The following is a 22,124-nucleotide window of genomic DNA, read 5'->3' as shown; positions in this document are numbered from 1 at the left end:
TGATCAAACACTGCTTTGTTAAAGAGCAAGTCTTCAAGTCTTCAGCTATGTGATGGGATCTTATCAAGTTAAGGATTTATTCTTTGACTTTCTCTTACCGACTGTGTAGTAATTACCAGTAGTTTTTGTTCATTTTTCTTTTATATACTTATTAAAACATCACCCATAAGCTCCAGCTTAACATATGGAGGTTCAACTACAACGATTACAGTCACTGTGTCGTTTTCAGTACTTTTACTGCAGAATACCTCTCCCAGCACTTGGCACGTGACTGAGCCGATCAGGACTGACCAGACTGACCGGTGCTGCGCAGACATTGCTGAAGTCATTGTTTTTCTGCGTTATCTCTCTCATTCGAATGTCCTGGCTAGACTGCCGCCTGAGGGACCGGAGAACGATCTGAGCGGCATGACCGGTCCGACTGCTTGCCAGTGAATTTTCCAGGAGTGTCTTAACAAGGGAAGCATTACTGGGACAAAACTTCTCATCAAAATATGAGATTACTGTAATGGAAATCCATTAGATTGTTACTCTCAATTCCTGCTAGTTTATCTGAGCGATGTGGAGCAACTGAAAATGTAACGACACTCAATTTGAATCCACATTTGTATGTTTGTGCTGTTTTTCTCTCATTTAATGAAGCGTTTCTTGATTTGCTTTAATGATTGTTAGTAGGGAGATGTTTCATGTCTGGACACCAGCCAGGCTAGTTGTTTATCCCACTCTCCTTTCCCTGTTTATGGTAAGCAGCTGGAATCAAGTTCAGTTTTTCTCCCCCTTTCCCTATCCTCTTTCATTACTTGTAAGAGTTTATCCCCTGCTATATGCAAAATATCCTTCATTGTTTTTTTTTTCAAGCAAAATTAATTTCCTGCCATTCTGCACAACAGCTCCCACTGATAAAATAGTTGCAGCTGCATCGCGTACAGATGGTACTGTCCCGTCTCTGCAGCTTCGGTATAAACAGAAGCTGTGCTCTGCTTTTAAAGTCAGAAACATCTCTCCTCTTCTGCCGAGCGAGAGCCGTATCCCCTAAAGCAGAGCTATCCAGAGGAAGAGAGCAATGCAATCACCAGCCAGCTCTTGGCCTTTAATGGCTGAGCCTTGGTGAGCGATGAAGATACGAGGAAAGTGGGGAAAATAAGATTGAGAAATGAAAGAGGGAAGACTAGGTTAGCCTGACGCGCCGCTCGTGTCGAATTGTGATCCTGGTCGAAGCAGTTAATGCCATTAAACAGAGCAGGCGCAGGCTTTTCTGACCAATGTTTTCCGTAGGACTGGGGGAAGAAAAAAAAACTGATTAAAAAAAGAAAGAAAACAAAGGAATCGGAAGGAAATTGAGGACTTGTGTGCATGCGTGCGTGTGTATTGGCTGAGTTAATGACTGGTGCATATGTCAGCCACGCAGCTGTGGACTTACAATCAGAGACCCAGATGAGGAGGGGAGTGATGGATGGAACGGAGGGAAAAAAGAGGGAGATGCAGACAGATACAAAGTGTTAAGTCCTACATGCACACACATACACACACACACGCGCACAAAATCAAATCAAATCTAGGAAAACAGTCCCTCCTAAGTGAGGAGGATTGGTGAAACGGGGAGGCGAGAAAGAGGATTTTAAGCAAAATAAACAGAGAAAGGCATCCAGAGGGAACGCGGAGAGCGAGAGAGGGACACTTTGCCAAGATAGTTTCCATTCTTCTCATCCTCCCTCAGCCAGCTGAAGTACAAATGGAAGAGGCTGCAATCCGAATCATTACACTCAGCTGCCTTCCTGAAAAGTATTTACTGTCAGGAGAGAAAAAAGAAAAGCAGCATGTAGAAAGGAGAGATGTGACTGCTCTGTGAAAGGCAGGCTGATGATGGACTGCACTGGCTCTTTCCTCACACTTATTAGCATGTTGTCTATACCTTCATTTCTCCTTTCACCTCCACTTCTTTTGACTTTTTCCCTTTATCCCAGCCTTCCCTGTCCGTCCTACTCCGTCCTGCCCCTCGTTCCATCAGCTCGGGGATTTAAGCCTTTAAGAGCCTCTTTTCCCTCCAATAAGAGCTTTAAAGCAGAATGTGTGTGGAAAGCAGTTTTTCTTTTTCTTTTTTTTTTTTTTTTGGGCGAAGGATCAGAGCCGGACAGAAATAGGTACTGGGCCCGAGAAGAGGAGCAGATGCTCCAGGAGGAAGTCTTTGACCTTGGTTCGTCCACCTCTTTTTGCTGGCCAACAAAACCTCCACAGTAGCTCTGACAAGGGTCTTTTTGTGAGGCGAGAGCGCCAGCTTATCGTGTTTTGGATAAAAATTCACAAACACTGTTTTCAGAATTTGGTACACGGGTTTAAAAGAAAAACTAAAACGGCAAAATTTCTCTTTTTAACTGACTGGACTGCTGTGGAGCGAGGCCTGGTGCTGAACCTGTGTATAAACCTCACATTTCACAAACCCACCCTGGGTGTTTTCTTTTGCGAATTCAATAATCTGATGTGCGAGTCATGTTTGAGAACTTCTAATGGTTAATACGAAGTTTGTTAAAACCTAAAGCATATATATGCGTTTTAATCTTCAAACAAAGCCCTCTTGGCAGTCTACTATGTTTTAATGTTCCCTCAAGTAAAGGAGAAAAGAGAAAAAAAGTGAATAAGAATTCATTAAAAAAAAAAAAAAAAAAAAAAAAAGTTCTGCCAAAGAGGACTAAGATCACCAAAAATGGAATGTGAAAAGTAGGAAAGAAAAGATAAGACAGTGATGGGTGCAGTTTGGTGAGTGTGATGTGTGTGTGAGTACATGTACAGTACAATGTGTAGTGTTTGAAAAGAGAGAGACAAAAGACAGACAGGTATTTAAAGGCTGGAGAGGATTCTTGGGAACTTGGATGAGACTGTCAGCTTAACTCTTGCCGGTGGCTGAGCACCCATCTAAGTTACCCCTTTTCTCTGTGCCCCTGCAGGCAGACCCGGGAGCAGGAGACCCCGCCGGACTTCTTCTATTTCTCCGACTTTGAAAGGCACAACGCCGAGGTCGCAGCCTTTCATCTGGACAAGTAGGTTCAAACAATCCCGTCACAATTTTTAAGAAGCTTCTCTCTCTTTTCCAGGACACAGACGCAAAAATGCACGCGCAGGTTTTAATTGACGTTTAAAAAAAAGCATTATAACACGTTTTCAACCACAGGCATCCTCTTGCACAAACATTGAAGATTGTCGGTTTTAGACGTGTAATTTTGCTAATTAAACTACAGTTGAGGGGAGAGGAAAGGGGCCTTGTTACGTGGAAGAAATGCCAAGGACAACTGAATTTCACGGAGCTCACGGATCTTTCAGGTGCAGCTGATGTTGAGAGCACAAATATTAAACACGTTAATAGAAACACTTAAAACACGAGATGAATAAAATCTGGCATTTTTAAATGTGATCTCCCCTCTTGAAAGTTTTTCTTTCTTCCTTTTTTTTTTTAAACATCCTTGAGGGCCAACGTCCTGCAGGTTTTTATTCCTCCCTGATTGCTAATTTGCCTGTTCCCGTGTCAGCTCATTAACCACCTTGGAGGAGCACAGATTGTAAAGGGAACAAAGCGAGTTACTGCTGTCTTGCAAGAGCGCTTTAATGTGTCTGCGTGGATATCGCTCATATCTTTAAGTTTTGCTTGTTTATGCGCGATTCATCCTATATAATTACACGTGTGGCTTTATCTGGACACATTTAGTGGAATATCAGAGGATGAAGAGGGGAGCCCCCTTCCTGTGCCACAAAACTCACCTTCTTGTTGTGTTTTTGCGAGTGGTGTGAGTTATGTGAGTATTAATGCTGCCGTGCAGCAGAGAGTGGAGATTGTAAGCTCCATGAGGCCATGAGTCACAGAGAATGAGGGCCGCCCTCCTGCAGCTTGCATCTGACTGAACAATGACTGCATCCTCCCTGCTTAGCTAACCACAACGCTCTCTGACTTCCCCTGCCTTTATAAGGCTAACACTTTGTGGCCTGCTGGATACACTTTAATGAGAAGAGGAGTCCTCACAGGGCTTTTTGATGGACGAGAGAGGGCAGTGAGTTTGGAGCCGGACTATTGCGTCGGCTATCAAAGTCAAGCTGATGTCACCGTGGCCGGAGAGCAGGAACCCTGCGATGTGGATGGAGGGAGTTTCTCTGTACTGGCACTAGATGATACCGACATCAGACACACACACACACACATGTACAATGGAGGCTTTCCCTTCAGGCACAATGACACAGTTCATCAGCATTTGCATTTGGAGTTGCGTTCTTCACTAGTCTGCTACACATCTGGCACTTCTCTGCACACACACACAGACACAGACACACATCCCAGTGCATGTGTGGTTCAAGAGGAAGAGGAGGAAACCAAAGGCATGCAAGGCCCTGTGCCCATACTAAATATAATCCAGGCAGGGTTTGCCAAAAGCAGCGTTTTATTTTTTTTTTCCTTTATTTGTCTGTTCTAAATTAGAGCCTGTCCAGAGAGCTGCTGCTGCAGCTGCTGGTGCTGCTGGTGCCGGTGCTGGTGCAGAGGCTGAGGCTGCACTGGCTCCCAGGGGGCCCGCTCACACTGCACACGCGTGCACACGCACACACACGCACACACACACACACACCCTCCTATGCAGGCTCTGCTGGTTTAAGCATCATTAATTATGTGATTGAATTTAACTGGGAGGGGCGCTTGATGTTGCTGCATTAGGCAGCCTGCAGATATGAAGACACACAGAATCCAAAATGACCTCGAATATGAAACCATATACCTTCAAATTCATGAGATTCTGTCACGTCTCGTACATTTTTCAGATGGGAATATGTGAAAGTCCCACTGCTTGTCGTTGCATGTCTCTGGGAGGGTTGTTAAAAATCCAGTCCAGTGTATAACACAAGTGTAAACCATGTACATGAAGATAAAGAAAGCTGGACTCAGTCCTAGTTGCTTCACCTCGGCACCCCCAGCGGGCCAAACGCTGCTGCGTCGTCCCTCCGCCTGTCTGATGGTGAGGAGATACACACCTGCCTTACTCCACCTGCCAACAAACACGGTCTTCCTTCCTGCATCACTCTGCCCGCAGGCATCGGCCATTAGGTTTTGTCAGGAGTATCAATTTTTCAAGAGCCCCTGCTGATGTTGTAGCTGGGCGGTATTTAGGGCAGAGCCTAATAATCCAGGCATAAAATAGGATGGCATTTTTCGTCAAGAGACAGTTATATTTCATTTTCTTTCTCTTTCCATCTTTCATCGGTGCAATGACACTGGTGCTAGTTTCCAGTCAAATGATGGAGAGAACAATCCCAGTGGCTTCACAAAATTAAATGTCAGAGGTTCCCAGAACTTACTTTGAGCCTTTTTGCCTTTTGACGTGTTAAACAGAAAGTAGACATAAAGCTGTGTTAGAGTAAAGAAAAAAAAAATTGTTTTTGATGTAGAATCACAGCCACGTCCAAACCTCAGGAAGGTTGACCACCATGCGGTGGAACCGTTAGGTCGTCGCTGGCGCTGCACTGCCCCCTCCTGGTGCTTATGCTCAATTACATGTGACCTTAGTGTGACGGCGGTTAACCGATTCTCTTAAACGTGGGATTCAGGGTAAGGCAAGGCAAGGCAAATTTATTTATATAGCACAATTCAACACAAGGTAATTCAAAGTGCTTTACATTGACATTAAAAGCGGCAAGGCATAATTAGACAGTAAATAATTAGACATAATTGACAGTAAATAACAAATATGATTGAATAAGATGATACGAAAAGAAGTAAAATAATAAAAAGCACAAGCTGTTAAAAGTAAGGGCAGTAGAATACAGCAGGTAAGTTTAATTTAGGGGTACGCTTCAGTAAACAGTAATGTTTTTAGGCCTGATTTAAAGGATCTACAGTTGGAGCAGACCTCAGGTCTACAGGAAGTTTGTTCCACCGGTGAGGAGCAGAATAACTGAACGCTGCCTCACCTTGCTTGGTTCTGGTTCTTGGAACCACAACAAACCAGATCCAGATGAACCTCAGGGGTCTGGGAGCTTCATAGGAACTAACAGATCAAGCATGTATTTTGTTCCAAGACCATTCAGGTCTTTGTAGACCAGCAGTAAGATTTTAAACTCTATCCTTTGACTCACTGGAAGCCAGTGTAGTGATTTCATGACCGGTGTAATATGGTCCAGTTTCCTGGTGTTTGTAAGGACTCTGACAGCAGCGTTCTGGATCAGCTGCAGCTGCCTGATAGATTTCTTGTTAAGGCCTGTAAAGATGCCATTGCAATAATCCAACCTACTGAAAATGAATGCATGAATAAGTTTTTCCATGTCTTGTTTAGACAGAATCCCCTTAATTCTAGCAATGTTTTTCAGGTGGTAATATGCAGATTTAGTGATAAACTTTAGATGGCTGTTGAAGTTCAGGTCTGAGTCAATAATTACACCAAGATTTCTGGCTTGATTCGTAGCTGTCAATGAAATGGAGCCAAGGTGACCGCTGATCTTTTCCCCTTCATTTTTAGGGCCAACAATGATCACCTCTGTCTTTTCTGCATTTAGCTGGAGAAAATTCTGGCACATCCACTCATTGATTTGGTGAATACAGTTACTCAATGAGATCAGGGGACTGTAGTCATGTGGTGACACTGAAATATAGAGCTGTGTGTCATCAGCATAAGTATGGTAGGAAATGTTATGATGTTCCATAATATGAGCTAGGGGTAGCATATAGATGTTGAATAGAAGCGGTCCGAGAATAGACCCGAGAATAGGGTAAAAGGTTCAAGCCCCAATAGATGTGCATCCCTTGCTCTTCTTTTTTTAATACCCACCATTAATGAATAAAGATACACACTGCAGACAGCAATAACAAATAAATCTGTGACTGGTTGAAAATATTAATCCTGAGAATTTGAACACTTGGAGAAGGAACAGTCATAAGCGGAAGAAACTTTAAGTTTCAAATTGCTTATTGCAGCATGTACAAAAAAGCAATTCTACTTGTCTGAGACAGTGGTCTGAGACAGTGGTCAGTATTCAGCAGGCCAAACTGCAGAGACTTAACTTTCGTGGAGCACACACAGCCATCACGCTCCGCTCACACCGTACGAGGGGCTGTGACTCATAATCTGAACGCCTCGTCTGTGTCCCGAAGGCTGAGCCTGACCCCTCGGTGTTCCTCTCTGTCCAATCAGGATCCTGGACTTCCGCCGCGTCCCTCCTGTCGCTGGCAGGCTGGTCAACATGACAAAGGAGATCAGAGACGTCACACGAGACAAAAAGCTCTGGAGGACCTTCTTTATTTCACCAGGTACAAATCAGACTGCTTTCCTGGAAATAAATGCTCACAAATAAATATTAATCCTGCTCTTTAGTCCTTGTCAGTTGTTGTAAAGTTGAAAAGTCTCAACACAGAGAAGTGAAAGGCCAGCACAACCGTTTTGTTTCTCATAATGTAGAGCAAAGCTCGTGACCTGAATCACTGGGTTATTCATTTGCATGGAATTAGCTCTTCCAGGGGACTTTACTTTGTGCCGACGCACGTCAATTAATTAGCAATGGAACTTTACCTTCCATCGTGCACACATGGAAAACTCTCCCAGGATTAAAATTACTGGCAATCTCAGCAATTAATACAGTTCAATGAACATCCCCAGGTAATTTTAATCGTGTGCAGCGAGGGCTTTGAATGTGGAGTGAATGACAAAAGGGTACCAAAGAAAAAAAAGAAGAAGAGGTGTGACCACAAAGTGGAGAAATGTAACGTATCTATGAGGAAGTGCTCTCCTGTCGTTTCCCAGCCAACAACGTGTGCTTCTACGGAGAGTGTTCGTACTACTGTTCGACTGAGCACGCTCTGTGCGGGAAACCAGACCAGATAGAAGGATCCCTGGCCGCCTTCCTCCCGGACCTGGCCCTCGCCAAACGCAAGACCTGGAGGAACCCGTGGAGACGCTCCTACCACAAGCGCAAGAAGGCAGAGTAAGAGACGGGTCCGGCACTCAAACAGAGACGCTTTCACTGACTCTCAATAGAAACATTCACGGCGACGGGTGTTTATTACACTCGCCATCAGTGATTAGTGGCTGTGATTCATCAGAGATGAGAAAGAAATCTATGATTTACAAGATCACTTTTGTGCATTGGATAAAACTCAGTGGGGGCCTCTTTTCAGACAATAAACAAATAAATCAGTTATGAATAATAAACTCACAGCTTAGTTCCCAAACAGAAGATATGTTAAAAACAGGAAACATGTATTGCAAAGATTTTTTGTGGAAGTAGATGCATAAAATCAAACTAAAAGTGTTGGAATTTTTCAGATGGGAGGTGGACCCAGACTACTGTGAGGAGGTTAAACAGACGCCTCCATATGACAGTGGCACACGGCTGCTGGACATCATGGACATGACCATCTTTGACTTCCTCATGGGTGAGTTTAGCATGTCGGACATGTTTTATCCCAAACATGTTCTGATGTGTCGCAAATGTATGCTAGCTTACACCATCTATAGGCGCGTTTCCACTAGCAGGAGTTCTGGGTAAAGACACAGAACTGGGCCAACCCCCTAATCAGTCCCTTCAGCCGTCCACCATTGACTGAACAGATACCACAGTTGACCACAAGGTGGCAGTAGTTCACAGTTTTTTGCTGTTTGCAAATGACCAGCAGCAAGAAAGGAGACAAAAAAGAAGAATGCAGCTAAAGAAGAAACACATAAACAAGGGATGCTACTTGCATTTTCATTTGCCCGTTTTATTAAAGCAACAAAAAAAAAATGATGATAGCGACTGAGATTAAAAAGACGTACACACCCCCACGCATGGAGACACGCATGAATGGTCCGGCCCCCAAATCTACCTGGAACTCCCACTAATAGAAACATGCTTTATGTGTCACATGTGCATGAGTGATTGAACATAATGTTTGAATTAAAGAAATAAGGCATTTTACTCACACAATATGTTGGCTGGACTCCCTCACAGGGAACATGGATCGCCACCATTATGAGACTTTTGAAAAGTTTGGAAATGAGACATTCATCATCCATCTGGACAACGGCAGAGGGTAAGCAGAGAGAGCAGCGTGCTGGGTGACGTTCATAACTGTGCTGATTTCATAATTTGTTCCTGAAGATGTTGCTCAAGTGCAGCTAAAATCACTCAGATAATCTGTGATAAGTAAAATGATCAACACCATCATGCATCTCTTTCACCCTAGCTTTGGAAAGCACTCCCATGATGAGATGTCCATTCTCGTACCACTGAGCCAGTGCTGCAGGTGAGTCCTTCTTTCTGATGGGTTTATGTGGGTTTATAAAAATCAGATGACTACTGTATATTGATCTTTAAAGCCACTCTGTGGAGCAATACCACCTCTGACCACATGGGGGCTCTATATCACAGGAAAGGCACAACAAAGTGCACTTCTAGTGGAACAAAGTGGTATTACAAGACATGCCTCACTGATTAGAAGAGAACTGTCAGTGTCGCTTCACAACAGAGAACATCTGTATGCCCCCATGTGGACAGTACTGGTATTGCTACAAAGACTGTCTCTATGGAGGAAGTACACGCTAAAGTTGAATTATGGAAATAACTTGTTGCAGCTGCACAAGGCTCCACCTCTTTTCCTCATCTGCTCTATTCCCGCAGATTGAGGAAGTCAACCCACCTACGCCTGCAGCTGCTGGCAAAGGAAGAATACAAGCTGTCCACACTCATGGCAGAATCCATGATGAGGGACCGGCTCACTCCCATCCTCATCCAGCCACACCTGGACGCCATGGATCGGCGACTACGCCAGGTCTGTGCTTTATTCTTCCATTTCTTTCCTTTTTTTTGGGGGGAGGGGGTCTTTATTCTTGCCAAAAAAAAAAACAAAGTAAGATGCGTGCCCCCTTTCTGCAAAGCTGCTCCCACTAGAGAGGAACACACTGTTCATACTGCTGTTTTTGTCTGCAGGTGCTGAACGTTCTTTCTGAATGCATTGAAAAGGAGGGATATAGCTACGTGGTGGAAGACGACTTCCAGGGAAACCAAGAGATAGACCACGCCCACACTGGTCCGCGACAGAGGTAGCTGCTCGGGGCAGGTGGCTGGACTGGACCGACTCCCTGGAAACAGGATGCTGGACTGAGCTGATGCAGTCTCTTTTTTCTTCTTCCTGAAACTGAACTAGCGTCCTGTGACATAGGCGAGCTCCGCCTGTGCTGCGTTTCTCTGAAAACCCTGGGAAGATTATTTAAACTGTGCCGAAGTGAAAGGCCTGCTGATTAGGACTAGACGCCGACAAGCCGTGTAAAGGTACAGGTGACTTCTGGATGGATCTGGGACTGATCCACCATATATCATCGAAGCTCCTTATGATACACAAACCTGACTGCAATGTAGGATAGCATTACAACGGATGACCCGAGCACCCGTCGACCCACCGCAGCGACCAAACCAATGAGGTCTTGCAAAAGACAGTTTCTCTTTATGTTGTTAAGGACCCTTTTCTTTGAATTCAGTGAATTCAGAGGGCCTTGTAAAGAGTCTGCTCACTCTTCCCAGCTGACTTGTGTGTTTTGTCTTCAAGTATTTTGGAAGAACATTCACGGTGGAAGAGATGGAGGAGGTGACGTGAAATGATCTTTTACTGACTCTCTGCAAAGTGTATTGTTGAAAAGTGTCTTTTTAAAACTTTATTTCCGCTGAGCCCTTTCAGCATCATATACTTTGTTTTCGAGATGGAGATATTTGATTGGAGTGCAGGTTTACTCCTGGATAATTTCTGCCCAAAACTGTTACATGTCCTTGAGAGAGTATTTATTAAAATTCATATTTATTGTTTAAAATCAAGTGCAAATCAATACCACAGGACGTCTTCTGTTAAAGCGAATCAACGTCACAATGGTGTAGTTCCTCTTTCGTCCAGAAGAGGGCAGACTGAGCATGTGCAAAAGTGTCAGTCAACCTGTTAAAAAAAATGGTTTTATAGCTGCCATGTATCTCCATTTGTGTTTACAGCAGTTAATCTTTTTCCAGCCACTGTTTTTATTTCTTTCAATGCAACAGAGATGAGATAAGACTTTATGGTACAAGAAGCCAAATGTGACACTATCACTTTCCAATTATTGTTTCTTTGTAATATATTTGATGTCCAGATGTTGCTGTTGTGGAGAGATGATTCGTCAGGATGTAAATTTCATTCATCACCAACAGCTCATAGCTAAAACGTTGGTGTATATGATTCAGTCACTGGCTGAAAGCTAATATATACAGTAGGAAAATCTAGTGCCTGTGCAATGATAGAAATACTTGAATGTCTGGTTTCATAGCAGAGCGGGTACGAGCTGTAGCTACGATGCTGAGGTCTTCATGTGCGTATGTGCTGACTCCATCCGTCTCATGATGGTTTTATTATACAGTCTTCAGTTCCCATGGTTTTGTCTGTGTCAGGGCAGTGCTGCGTGTCAGGATGTATGGATGGATCCATCGAGAACTTTACATCATGTTCCTCAAGTGAAAATGCTTCTTTTTTTCCCCCTTTTGCCTCACTGTTTCTGTGGATTTTTTATTTTTGTTTAAATTTCTTTGCATCATGGTAAAAGTGCAATAAAATGAAGCATAATATGATGGTTTACAAATGCTCCTCATTAACATCCACAGACTGCCGTGGGTGGAGAAAGCAGGAGCTTTACTTGTTCTCTTACTGTCGAGTCCCGGCTGCCTTTCATCAGTCTTTTTTCTACCCTTTTTCCTGTCTCACCAACCTCAAATAAAGGCCATGCATGCTCAAAAGCACCTTCAAATAAGAAAGTTGCTTTATGGAGATGATCAGGCTCTCTGGATGAGTATGGGAAGTTTAAAGTACTTTAATATAAAAAAAGAAAGGAGCAATAATTGAGGTAAAGGAGTGGACTAATGACTTTTTCATTGTCAACAAAGACACCCTAGGGACAACCTAAACCGCTTTCATAGAATCCGAGCCTACAGGAGGAAGCTGAAAGGAAGGTGGGATTTTAAGAGTGGCAGTGAACATGGGATGAGAGAAACAATAGAAGGCATGTCAGAAACAGTACCCTTGCTCCTTAAAGGTAAAGCAGCTTGAAAAGCTTTCTTACTTGTTAAAGTATTAATTTCCTTTGAATTTAATTCATTTGAAGGCATATTTGCTGACTTTTACAAAATCTTTCCATCTATCATCCCAATTATTTGAGAAAAAAAAACCCATATCTCTCACTAATTATGCTTATCACTTCATAGCACTATATTCAACATCAGCAACAATGAAACTATCAGAGGTGATGAAGAAAGAAAGTATCATGATAGGCTCAGACCAAATGTTCTTCCACAAATTTCAAGAGAAAGGATGCAGATTCACAGCGGACCCCGAGGGATTTCTTCCCTTTGCAGTACTCCACTTGTACGTCTAGATCTATTACATTCAGCTGGAAGTCTTTGTGTAAATTTCGTTTTCAAAAAGAAAAAAAAAACAAAGAAAAGAAAATTGACTGTCCATTATGGTTGTCAATTAAGTGGATGAGTCTTTCTTTAAAGTAATTATATATTGAATTGAAGTACTGACTTTATTTCTGTTGGTTAACCTGAATATGACCACCACTCATCATTGTTGAGATGCAGCTAATGAACTTGCATTCAAACTGTCTTTCACAAAGCCACAAGTGAGATGCTTCTTTAGTTTCATAACATCCAATATAATATAGACACATACACAGAAACCTCCAAATAGCAGAGCAAAGAAAAAGAGGTTAAAATTAGGTTAAAACGTTACACGTTAAACACGTTGATTGGCTCATTTTACAAGACAATGTGGGGAAAATAAACTAAATAAAACCACAGATTTTTTCATAGTGTAATTAATCTTATAGCAAATGAGGGATTATGTGACTTAAAACCCTCTCTGCTCTAACAGCACTCAGATTAGTCACATTTCTTCGAAACCAAAGGGAGGGATTTCTGAAAGATGTCACATTTGTTAGTATTTCAAAGAGAAAAAAAAAGTAATCAACGAATGTTGAGCTGGCTGTTCCCTCCAGCACTCCTGGAGGAAAGCCCATCTCCAACTCTCCGAAGCCTCGTCTCCCTTCTCCACGAGCACAAACCTTCCCCTGTTGGTGGTTGGCTGCTGCAATGTTTATGGTTTTGTGGGCAGGCTGCCCCAACTCTGTTTGTTTCCAGTTTACGGAGCCAGGGCCGTGTCTGAAGACAGTTCTTTCTTTTTTCTTGTTCATGGATGGGCAGCTATAGGTTGGTGCATCACTTACCCTACCTTTAACTAGCTCCAGTATGGACAACAATAAGCAACAATAATCCCCGGTGCATTCTGAGGAAGCCATGCTTCTAACAGTTGCACGAAAGATCCTGGAATAAATTCTATATTCATTTTTTTCATGGTCATTCAACACAATTATTGAGTCTAGAAAGTTTGCGGTCAGATAATCATATCAATTTACTGTAATGTACAGGACTGTTTCAGAAAATTAGAATATTGTGATTTTCTGTAATGCAATTACAAAAACAAAAAAGTCATACATTCTGGATTCATTACAAATCAACTGAAATATTGCAAGCCTTTTATTATTTTAATATTGCTGATCATGGCTTACAGCTTAAGAAAACTCAAATGTCCTATCTCAAAAAATTAGAATATTCTGGGAATATTAATCTTAACCTGTAAACCATAATCAGCAATATTAAAATAATAAAAGGCTGGCAATATTTCAGTTGATTTGTAATGAATCCAGAATGTATGACATTTTTGTTTTTTTAATTGCATTACAGAAAATAAAAACTTTATCACAATATTCTAATTTTCTGAGACAGTCCTGTATAGTAAAAATTTCCCTGAATCACTGCCTGTTTATCTGTTGAAGGCAATGAGGAACTAGATCAACCAGGAGTTGTTATCTCTCACGTCACACGCAACAAACACAAACTCTGTTGACTAGATGGAGTTTTTATATCAAGAAATGCATGTGTGCAAGGCGTGGCAAGGTAATCGGGAATTTTGCAACACAGGAAGAGTGAAATATGAGCAAACGTCCAGAACCGGGAAATAATCCTGACTCACCTGAAGTTGGGCCGGTAGGAGCACTAAACCGCGCCAGACATCGAACAGCTCAGAATAAAAACGAATTACTAACTTTGCTCCACATGATATTCAACAATTTTTAACTGTGATCCACAATTATCACCGTTAACAGTTGGGAAAACAAATTTAAGAACCTCAAGAGAGGAAAAATTTTAAAAACACACCCACTAACACCTAAAATAGCAGCTCGCTGACCAGCAAGCATGCGTGTGTCGGAGACTGCATCTCTGACCTCCTTCTGGTGCAGTTACTGTTCAAGTCTTTGAGTTCAAAGTTTGGTTTTGTATTTGTTTTTGTATTTACGCCACATTTTGAACGAGCAGCGAATCATCTGTGAGTAAATATCCATCAAAGGTTTACTTGTCTGAGATGTGCTGCTACTCATGCAAACACGGGCCTCCTCTGAATACCTTATCTGACGAACTGTACATAACCCGGCGCAAATCGACAGTGAATGGTGGCGGCGAGAGCGGCTGCACAGTACACTGCAGCAGAAAATGGCCCTCAGCCTCAGATCTGTGCATAAGCATGTTTACAGTCCTCGGTGCTTAGTCGTGTTTTGATAACCTTTCCTCGCAGAACAGCCTCCGGAAAAGCCTATTGGCTGGTTTACATAAATGCATTCACGCACAAACACACATGGGGAGGCAGACGGAGCGATTGATGGATGGATGAGACAACCATCAGAGGGACGGAGAGCGACCAGAGGAGAACTAAGGGCTGTAATCACGGCGGCCGGCCGCAGACGGGACTGCAGAGGAAGCCTCGTCATGGGAGTGAGCTATGAAGTGCTTATCTGATCCCAGTTCATACCGTCCTGATATCGTGGCTCTAGCTGCTTCCCTCGGTCGGTCCTGTTTGAGGCTTTGCAGGAATCACCTGAATGAGCTGAACCCATTCATGCAAAACCTCCACGAGGGAGCCTTCGCTTGAGCAGCTCATGGAGAATTTGTAACACTGAGAGTTATCAGGGGAAAGGCAATACTTTTTAAAAGATTTTCTTTGCAAAATATATTTTTTTGAAAGGCAGGGAGAAACCCTCTGAGCAGATGCCCCCTCTGAGGGGACATTCTCAGCAGGACTGCAGCCAGGATTTCAGAGAAGCACCTGTACATCTCACAGTTCCAAGTTATCAAACATCAGGCTCCTTGCACAGCTTTGGTAAATCACTGTGAGTCTTAACCTTCGTCTGGTGTTAGGGTCGCCACCGACCCGTTCTTAGGTTTTAAATTCATAAAACTACCACAAAAATGCGTTTATTGCATCAAGGCTTTTTGACTTTGTCAGGAACCTTTATTTCAACAAAATAATATCCAACATTTTTTTTTCACTAAATTATAAAATGCTCTGGTTGAAATTGTTACCTTTTACTTTTTTTCCATTTCCTTGAAGTAAATGGGTCGAAATTTACCCATAACACCATAGATGTTACTATAGTTAATAATATTAAAATGAAAAAATAAATGAAACAATTTTATCTAAGATATGTGTTCTAATACCTCTCCGTAATAGCCAGGTAACACAACAACCTTTTATTTATTCATATGATTCTCTTGAGGCTCATTTTACCAGTTTTTAATATTGAAATTAAGGGCTATACTGACAAAAAAGGCCCAGAGTCCCACACCAAAAATATTAAAACCAATATTTTCATGGATAAGGAAGCCTAACAATGTAACCAAGAGATGAGAAACAAATTGGATGATGGATAATTGCTTTTAGTTTATTTTAGAGATAATTTAAAACACGGGTCAAAACCGACCCGTTAACATCGGAAATGGTAACAGAAAGCTAACACCAGACAAAGGTTAAATCTTAAAACCCCATCATTGTAGAGGTTGAGAGTCAAATTTTGTTTCTGATGGTTTCATTGGCTGCACGTCCCTCCATGGAAGCTAATGGACAACAGGGACATGGAGATGACTTTGGGAAAATGGTTGTGTCCAGCTGCACGTTCTGCACCAGGGCTCCCAAACGGCCTAATCTGATCAAAACAAGCTTTAAGTGGAGATTTTCACAACAACAATACAATACTGTTCACAACGCCTTCGAAGCTGCTCCTCAATATCCAAATAAACGCAGGGATTCTTTAATCAATTCAAATGAAACGTGTCATTTAAAGAAGCCCCTGCAGAAACGTATATCTCTCGGTCGCATCTTCAGCCCAGCGGAAGTAATAACTCCTGTATTAATACACAGCGGGGCCTGGAGGGGCCTGAAGGGGCCTGAAGGGGACTCCAGTGGCGGCGGGGCCACACACGGAGGACCGGGCAGACCCCGGGCTGTTTTCCCGGCCTCTGCGCCCTCACGGGAGACTTCCAATTGCCCCGTTAAGAGCCCTTGAAAATACACATCCCCTTATTTTATAGACACGGAAGCAATTTGCAGCCATTATAGAGTATTATAGATAGCATCTACAAAACTTCCCGTTGTTGACTAAACGTCTGCCAAAGTGGACACACACACACACACACACACACACACACACACACACACACACACACACACACACACACACACACACACACACACACACACACACACACACACACACACACCAAAGAGTTAACAGAGAGAAAAAAGAAAACAAATATGCAAAGGATTTTGTTTGTTGATTTGAAGTTAGCTGTTTTAAGTACAGTAAGAGAGATTAGGCTATAAAAAGAAGCAAAATAAAACATGAAGGCAGCCTGTGAGCCCAGCGGACCACCCAGAATCCTTCTGGACGGAGGCGGTGCACCCGCTCTGGATACTGATGAACAGCGTTAGTGGCACAGTTAATAGACCCAGAGGGCTCTTTTCGGTTCTAAACGTCTATTTACCAGTAATCAGGGGACTATTTAACATTTCATGATCTACTATGGCTCTTTCGAAAGCTTTCAGAGTTGATTTGAGACTCAAACCCAGCATTTGGATGGAGTTAAACCAACAAAAGCTTACAGGCAGTACTATATTTAGTGTTAACAGAATGCACAACCATGTGGTCATTTGTCTTCTAATTGATAAGAAGTTGACCTTGTATTTTTGGGTCATGTGGCTGCTTGATCTGACGGGTTGTGTCTCTTTCCTCCTGTGATTTCAGAAGGTTTTTGTGCCACGCCTGACAAGTCAGAAGCTCAAAGGTCCACACCCAAAACGAAAAAACTCAGAAGACTCTGCTCCTGGACCGCCTGAAACGCCTCATTCGTAGTTCAGCCTTTTTTCTTCTTTTAGCATCCTACGTCCTCATGAAACACATTAGCTTGGCAGTCCTTCAACAGAAAATGAAATGCTTCCCTGAACACTGGCACCAATTAAAAATATCTGACGATTAAAAGACTCAGGATGTCTACTTTTATAGCATGAGTCCCTCACTTGTTTGCTTTTTGTTGAATTCAACATGAAAGTGTTTGAATAGGTGATCCAGAGGGAGCCAGGAGGAAGTCTTTGAGTGAAGCCACTTACGAGGTTATTTGGGAGTAAAGAGTGCAATAAAAAGTGCCGTTGTGGGTAGTGGTGGGCACGGGTTTCAACTCAAAGAAACAAACACCTACTTCCAAACACAAGGTTGGCGGTTTTTGCAGCTAAAAATACAATCATATAACAAGAACAAAGGATTCTGCCTGTCGGGACCAATAACTGCAGCTCGCAGCTTTGAGGTGGAGGAGCTAAGTTCATAGCTGGCACTACGTGAAGAAATGGATGCTTTTAATGGTCTAATCTGAATAAAATCCCCGCCACTTATGTTTCTGCAAAAAAAAAAAAAAAAAAAGGTAGAAGAAAGCAGGTGGACACACCATCAAGATTTGAACTATGTCATTTTGCAAAGTGCAAGTGCAAAACACTTGTGTGCTGTAGCAGGAGTTGGTGTAGGAGTGTGGAGTTCAGCAGGCGTTCCTGGAGAGCGGCTGGGACGGGGAGAGGGTGGGGGGCTGCTGGAGGCAGCCGTCATTAGCACAGGGCAGGGAGAGAGCATCAGCTGGCGGAGCAGAGCAGCAGGACGGGGTGTTGCAGCAGCCGGGCTTTGGCCACCACTCTCCCAGGAGCAAACAATTCGGCCGGCTCACACTTCTCAAAGTGAAGCATGTTTGATAACGCTCACTATCCTTTCAACTGTTTCAACTACGACGGGGACGGATACCCTTCTTCCAGCACTGATGAGGAGAAAAAAATGTGCAGACCCGCTTACAGGTATGCAGGACCTTTTCCCTATTTCATATATTTATTATTGACTTGTTTATTTTATTATTTCTCTTTTCTTTCTGACAGGAACATCACATTATTTTACTGCTGTCGAGACAAATCTGGTGATAAACTCAGCTTAGTTTAACTTAGTTTAAGTTTAACTCTAACTGTCTCTCGTTACAATACGGACTAATCTAAATAAATAAAGTATTTCATCAGGATTTTAAATTTCTTTTTGGGGGGGCTAAAATAAAAATAATTATATTTGGATTCCATGAGTCAAATTAAAAAGAAAAATGTTATTATCATTCAAAAAGAATAAAAAAATAATAAATAAGTAAATAAAAAAATTAATAAATAAAAAAGTATATTTTTTCCATTCATTTTTTTAAAAGATGTGTCATCAGGCTTGTTTTAGTATAATAAAACTTTTTTCAATTAAACAACGTTAAATTAATGAATAAGAAAATTAAACAAAATAAACAAATAAACAAATATTCTGTTATTGCCATGTTTTTATGCCAATTATTTTTCAAATGGTTTAATAAGAAATTAAAACCAGTTATTTTACTTTTGATTCAATTAAAATTAAATAAATAAATTGAATTAGGTCCGTCGGACTCTAAATATGAGGAAAAAAGGTTGTTATCGTGAAGCCCAAAGTGTTTTCTCATCTTTCCCCGGTGCGTTACCTGATCAAACTGCTTCTCTGTGCGTCAGCTACATCGCTCTGATCGCCATGGCCATCCAGCAGAGCCCCGAGCAGCGGGTCACTCTGTCCGGCATCTACGAGTTCATCATGAGGAGGTTCCCGTACTACCGGTCCAACCAGAGAGCCTGGCAGAACTCCATCAGACACAACCTGTCTCTCAACAGCTGCTTCATCAAGGTAAGAGCACGCCAACCTGCAGGAACGGAGAAGAGGAAATGTGAATGCAGGCGTGGTGTTTAAGTGGCCTTCAGCTTTTTTACTAAATCTACAAATCTGCCCCCTTTTTTTTTTATATAATGTTTCTTATTTTGTTTAATTTTATTATCATTACCCCTGTCCTGAACCCCTGCCTTTCGCCTGTAATGAGCTGGGATTGGCTCCAGCTGACCCCCGTGACCCTGCAGCATACGGCAGCAATAGAAAATGAATGGATGGATGGATGGATGGATGGATGGATGGATGGATGGATGGATGGATGGATGGATGGATGGATGGATGGATGGATGGATGGATGGATGGATCATCATCATCATCATCTTCCTCCTTCCCTTTATTTTCTAAAGACTTGAGCATCAGAAGCATTAAAATAAATGTTTTTTTTGTGCTTTTCATTCATGATCATATTAACGTAAAAACCCCAATCCTGTAACTTTTGCACAGACTCATATCCGGCACTTTACAAACCTCATTGTACATTTCTGTCTATACTTTTTATCTATCCTAAGTTCCTAAGTCACTTTTGTACAGACTCACCCGGCACTTTAAAACCTAATTTTGTACATTTCCGGTCTACATTTTATTTTACTGTTTATACTTTTTATTGTTTATACATTTCATTTTATTTTATCTCTTATATATTTGTTTTTATAATTGTATTGTGTTGCACCAATCCCCATAACAAATTCCTCGTGTGAAAACTTGGCAATAAACCCTTTTCTGATTTCTGATTTCTGATTTCTGATTTCTGATATTGAACATTTTTCTCATCCCATCCCAGGTTCCTCGGACTGAGGGCAACGAGAAAGGAAAAGGAAACTACTGGACTTTCGCCACCGGCTGTGAATCCATGCTCGACCTGTTTGAAAACGGCAACTTCCGCCGTCGCAGGCGTCGGAGGAACATGAAACTCGGCATCCGGGATTCAGGAGAGAGCCCTTTCCACCCCGTGGAGAGCCACGGCAGTCAGCCCGTGCCCTCCAGTCAGCGCCCAGAACCCGACTCCACCCTCTGCTCCCTGAACCCGGAGAGGCCGAGGCCCGGTCCGCCACAGAACCACGTCATCCATAACCCCACCCCGCAGGGAAAACCGGAGTCGCAGATCAAGTTCAGCATTGACTACATTCTCTCCACCCCGGACCCCCCCACGTCTGGGTTCAGGTCCTCTCACGGGCCCGTCCACATCGTGCCCACCGGGCCCTCGGTTCATGTTCTGGAGCCTCAACATCTAAACTTGCATTTTTGGACTCTTTGATAAAGACAAGCAGAGACTGAACCCGTTCTGTCAGGGTCCAAAACTGGGACTATAAGGACATCCAAAGACAAAAAAACCTCCATTAGAGGAATTTTATTTAATTTGAAAACGTTAAACAGGGAGAGGAACAGAAGCGTCCGAGGATTTATTAAAAACTCCAGATGTTGTTATGCCATATGTGCAGTGTCTAGTGCTGACATAGATTAGATTCATACTATCCACAACTTTGATGTTCACTTCAAATTAGTTAAAAAAGGCAGAAAATTCAGACAAAGTTAAGGAACTGTTGCTGCTTGAAACTACAGAAGGTGAAATTGTTTCTGCATAAAAAAGAAAATGACTCTAAATTTTACAGCTTTGGTTTGACTTCTATACTTTTCTTTTAACGTTCACATTATGGTGGATTTTAAACCTGATGTGCTCAAAGATCCTAAGCAGCAAAGCATAAAATGAAACGTGTGAACACTCATGCAAAGTCAGTAAAAAGACTGAATATCTCTGAATCTATGTGTTTAATTGCTGAACCCCCCATTTCAAATTATTCATGGCAAAGTCTGCTTTATTTTCAATAATGAACAATTACACAACTTGATGTCTTCCAGCATTAAACTGCAAACAGTGACCCATGCATCCAAGAGGAAAACAAATTATAAAGTATATTTCTGACTGGAAATTAGGTCTTTTTGTTTGTGACTTCATTAGAAAACTGTCCTTGTGTGTTGTCTATAGTGAAACCAATCATTTTAATGTTATGAAGCAAAATCTTACCAGCTACGACAAAAGCCTGCTGTGAACTTGTCACAATCCATTTTCCCCCCTCTTTCAACCCAATTTCCCACCTACATTTGTGCTAATTTATTTTTCATTGACCTTTTGAATTCCTGATTGACTGACACTTAAATTCTAATCCGCTCTTTCCTTATTACGACGTAAAATATTAACTCACTTAAAGGAGGTGTGAGGAAACAAGAGGTGTGGCGAACATTTCCCGCCTGGTACACGGACGGGAGATCAATCACGGCGTGTTCCCGCGCTGTTCAAGGGGACATTTTTCAATTTAACCTTTATATTATGTCCCGACTACATCAGAGGAGGGTTTCAACACGCTTAACATGAGTGGCATTTAATACCGCATAACACTTGCAAGGTGAGGCCTGGAAGTGACCCTATTTAAATACCGGGGCCCCTTCCGCGGCGTCCCCTCCCCCGACCCCGCCGGAGCATCCACAAACCCCGGTTATAATTACACACACCTTATGCCTCCTTTGCAAATGCCCCCCCTCCCCCTCCCTATACCGTCGATGTGCGGGTTTTTAACATTCTCATACGAGCTGCCCCCCAGCGTCTGCGGCGGCACAAACGTTTATGGATCAGCAAGTTTCCATTAACAAAGTTGTTGGTGTTGAGGAGCGGGGGGGCCGCCGCCGCTCCCAATGATGCTGCGGATATATTTGGATAAATTAACTTTACATAAAGTGCTCGGAGGCTGGAGGAGTCTTTGGAGGCGACTACGGAGAAAGCAGGGCACCACTGAGGCCCGAAAAGTCAGTGCACATAATACATCACACAGAAGAATAGCTGCTGGCAGTGTGTCTCAGTGAATGGCTGCTGTTTTAAATCCGCTTATCTTATTCCTTTGCTACTTAATTCTTTAGACATTTTGAGTCAGTTGTTTATAATTACTTCAGGAGTATTTAATAAAAAAAAAAAAAAAT

General features: G+C 42.4%; 2 protein-coding genes across 2 annotated transcripts in view; both read left to right on the top strand.

Annotated features, from left to right (window-relative positions):
* Positions 1 to 10,348, top strand: part of fam20cb (FAM20C golgi associated secretory pathway kinase b) — a 69,892-nt gene extending 59,544 nt beyond the window's left edge. The window contains exons 4-11 of the mRNA XM_061707832.1: positions 2,943 to 3,035; positions 7,158 to 7,273; positions 7,764 to 7,944; positions 8,286 to 8,395; positions 8,950 to 9,031; positions 9,185 to 9,244; positions 9,619 to 9,769; positions 9,928 to 10,348. Coding sequence (XP_061563816.1) covers positions 2,943 to 3,035; positions 7,158 to 7,273; positions 7,764 to 7,944; positions 8,286 to 8,395; positions 8,950 to 9,031; positions 9,185 to 9,244; positions 9,619 to 9,769; positions 9,928 to 10,044 — 910 coding nt within the window. The 3' untranslated portion in view covers positions 10,045 to 10,348. The remainder of the gene's footprint in view (positions 1 to 2,942; positions 3,036 to 7,157; positions 7,274 to 7,763; positions 7,945 to 8,285; positions 8,396 to 8,949; positions 9,032 to 9,184; positions 9,245 to 9,618; positions 9,770 to 9,927) is intronic.
* Positions 10,349 to 18,013: 7,665 nt separating this feature from the next.
* On the top strand, positions 18,014 to 21,136 carry foxl3 (forkhead box L3). The gene is made up of 3 exons (XM_061708207.1): positions 18,014 to 18,232; positions 18,947 to 19,115; positions 19,936 to 21,136. Exons 1-3 carry the CDS (start codon positions 18,126 to 18,128, stop codon positions 20,407 to 20,409), a joined length of 750 nt encoding a protein of 249 aa, XP_061564191.1. The 5' UTR covers positions 18,014 to 18,125; the 3' UTR covers positions 20,410 to 21,136.
* Positions 21,137 to 22,124: the final 988 nt, after the last annotated feature.

Source organism: Cololabis saira, chromosome 19, assembly GCF_033807715.1.
Source record: "Cololabis saira isolate AMF1-May2022 chromosome 19, fColSai1.1, whole genome shotgun sequence".
NCBI lineage: Eukaryota > Metazoa > Chordata > Actinopteri > Beloniformes > Belonidae > Cololabis > Cololabis saira.
This window is presented reverse-complemented; position numbering and strand designations above follow the sequence as displayed.